The following is a 1,082-nucleotide window of genomic DNA, read 5'->3' as shown; positions in this document are numbered from 1 at the left end:
GTTGTCGACTTAAAGCTACGACTTATTGGTAAAAGGCAAAACGATGCAAGGACTTATAACTTACCAATTGCCTCAGAAGTTCCCGTTTAATTGTTGAAGACATTGGTGATTGTAAATATAACCGTGACATAATTGTGAAAACTCAAGAAGGTGGTCTACAAACTGTAAATGAACATCAGCCTTCTTACCTTGCCCTTCAATATCCATTGATATATCCATATGGTGAAGATAATTACACAGTCGACATTCTTCATCGAGGTGTTCTCTGCCGTTTTCAAGACAATAAATATATTTTCTACTACTCTTAATTCAAGGAGGTTATTTCAATAAAAACTAGTTGAAGTTTATACGATGATCAAATGTGAGCGGCTCTATTTCATTCAAAGAGAGCAAAAGGTTCTTAGATGTGAGACTTTTGAGAATCTAAGAAATATTAAAAACAAAGGAAACAAAGATTCTTCAAAAGTTGGACAGCGTGTTATATTACCGTCGTCTTTTACTGGTGGTGCTCGATACATGATGCAGAACTATTTGGATGCCATGTCTCTATATAAGTGGTTTGGATATCCTGATTTTTTCATAACTTTTACATGTAATCCAAATTGGCCAGAAGTTAAAAGGTTTCTTAAAGATACGACGCTTAAAGCCGAAGACAGGCCTGATATATTATGCAGATTGTTTATAATCAAGTTAGATGCATTGATTAAAGACTTGAAAGAAAAGACATTACTTGTAAAAGTTCAAGCAGGTCTGATACAATTTTTTATTAAAATATTTTCACTGTTATTAATATATATATGTGTGTGTGTATGTATTTGTTATGTTATATTGTGTTTATTTAACAGTAAGCATAACTAATTTTTCCTAAATTATATGTAGTTGTTTTGTAAGGCCCCGTTCCCGGTGCCTCACTTTGGACGTTAGATTTACTCATAAACACAGTTCTAAATATCAGAGTTAATTAAAACTTTTCGCGGAATAATAAATTTCAAACATATATTACAAAATCATTGATATCTTGTCTTAACATCCTTCAAATTTGTTTTTCAAAATAAAACATAGTTAAATAACCTCATAACATT

General features: G+C 31.6%; 1 protein-coding gene across 1 annotated transcript; it reads left to right on the top strand.

Moving 5' to 3' along the window:
* The first annotated feature begins 351 nt into the window (after positions 1 to 351).
* LOC143635138 (uncharacterized) lies at positions 352 to 868 on the top strand. The gene is made up of 2 exons (XM_077103023.1): positions 352 to 748; positions 846 to 868. Exons 1-2 carry the CDS (start codon positions 352 to 354, stop codon positions 866 to 868), a joined length of 420 nt encoding a protein of 139 aa, XP_076959138.1.
* Positions 869 to 1,082: the final 214 nt, after the last annotated feature.

The sequence above is a fragment of the Bidens hawaiensis genome, unplaced genomic scaffold, assembly GCF_021521415.1.
Source record: "Bidens hawaiensis isolate Kalapana, Puna unplaced genomic scaffold, B.hawaiensis_p1.1 tig00007412_1, whole genome shotgun sequence".
Taxonomy (NCBI): Eukaryota; Viridiplantae; Streptophyta; class Magnoliopsida; order Asterales; family Asteraceae; genus Bidens; species Bidens hawaiensis.
This window is presented reverse-complemented; position numbering and strand designations above follow the sequence as displayed.

Bases quoted from the DNA above. Each gene is read 5' to 3' on its own strand.
- LOC143635138 (XM_077103023.1), top strand. From the start codon at position 352: ATGATCAAATGTGAGCGGCTCTATTTCATTCAAAGAGAGCAAAAGGTT. The intron at 749-845 runs GTCTGATACAAT...TTTATTTAACAG, and splicing joins ACTTGTAAAAGTTCAAGCAG to TAAGCATAACTAATTTTTCC.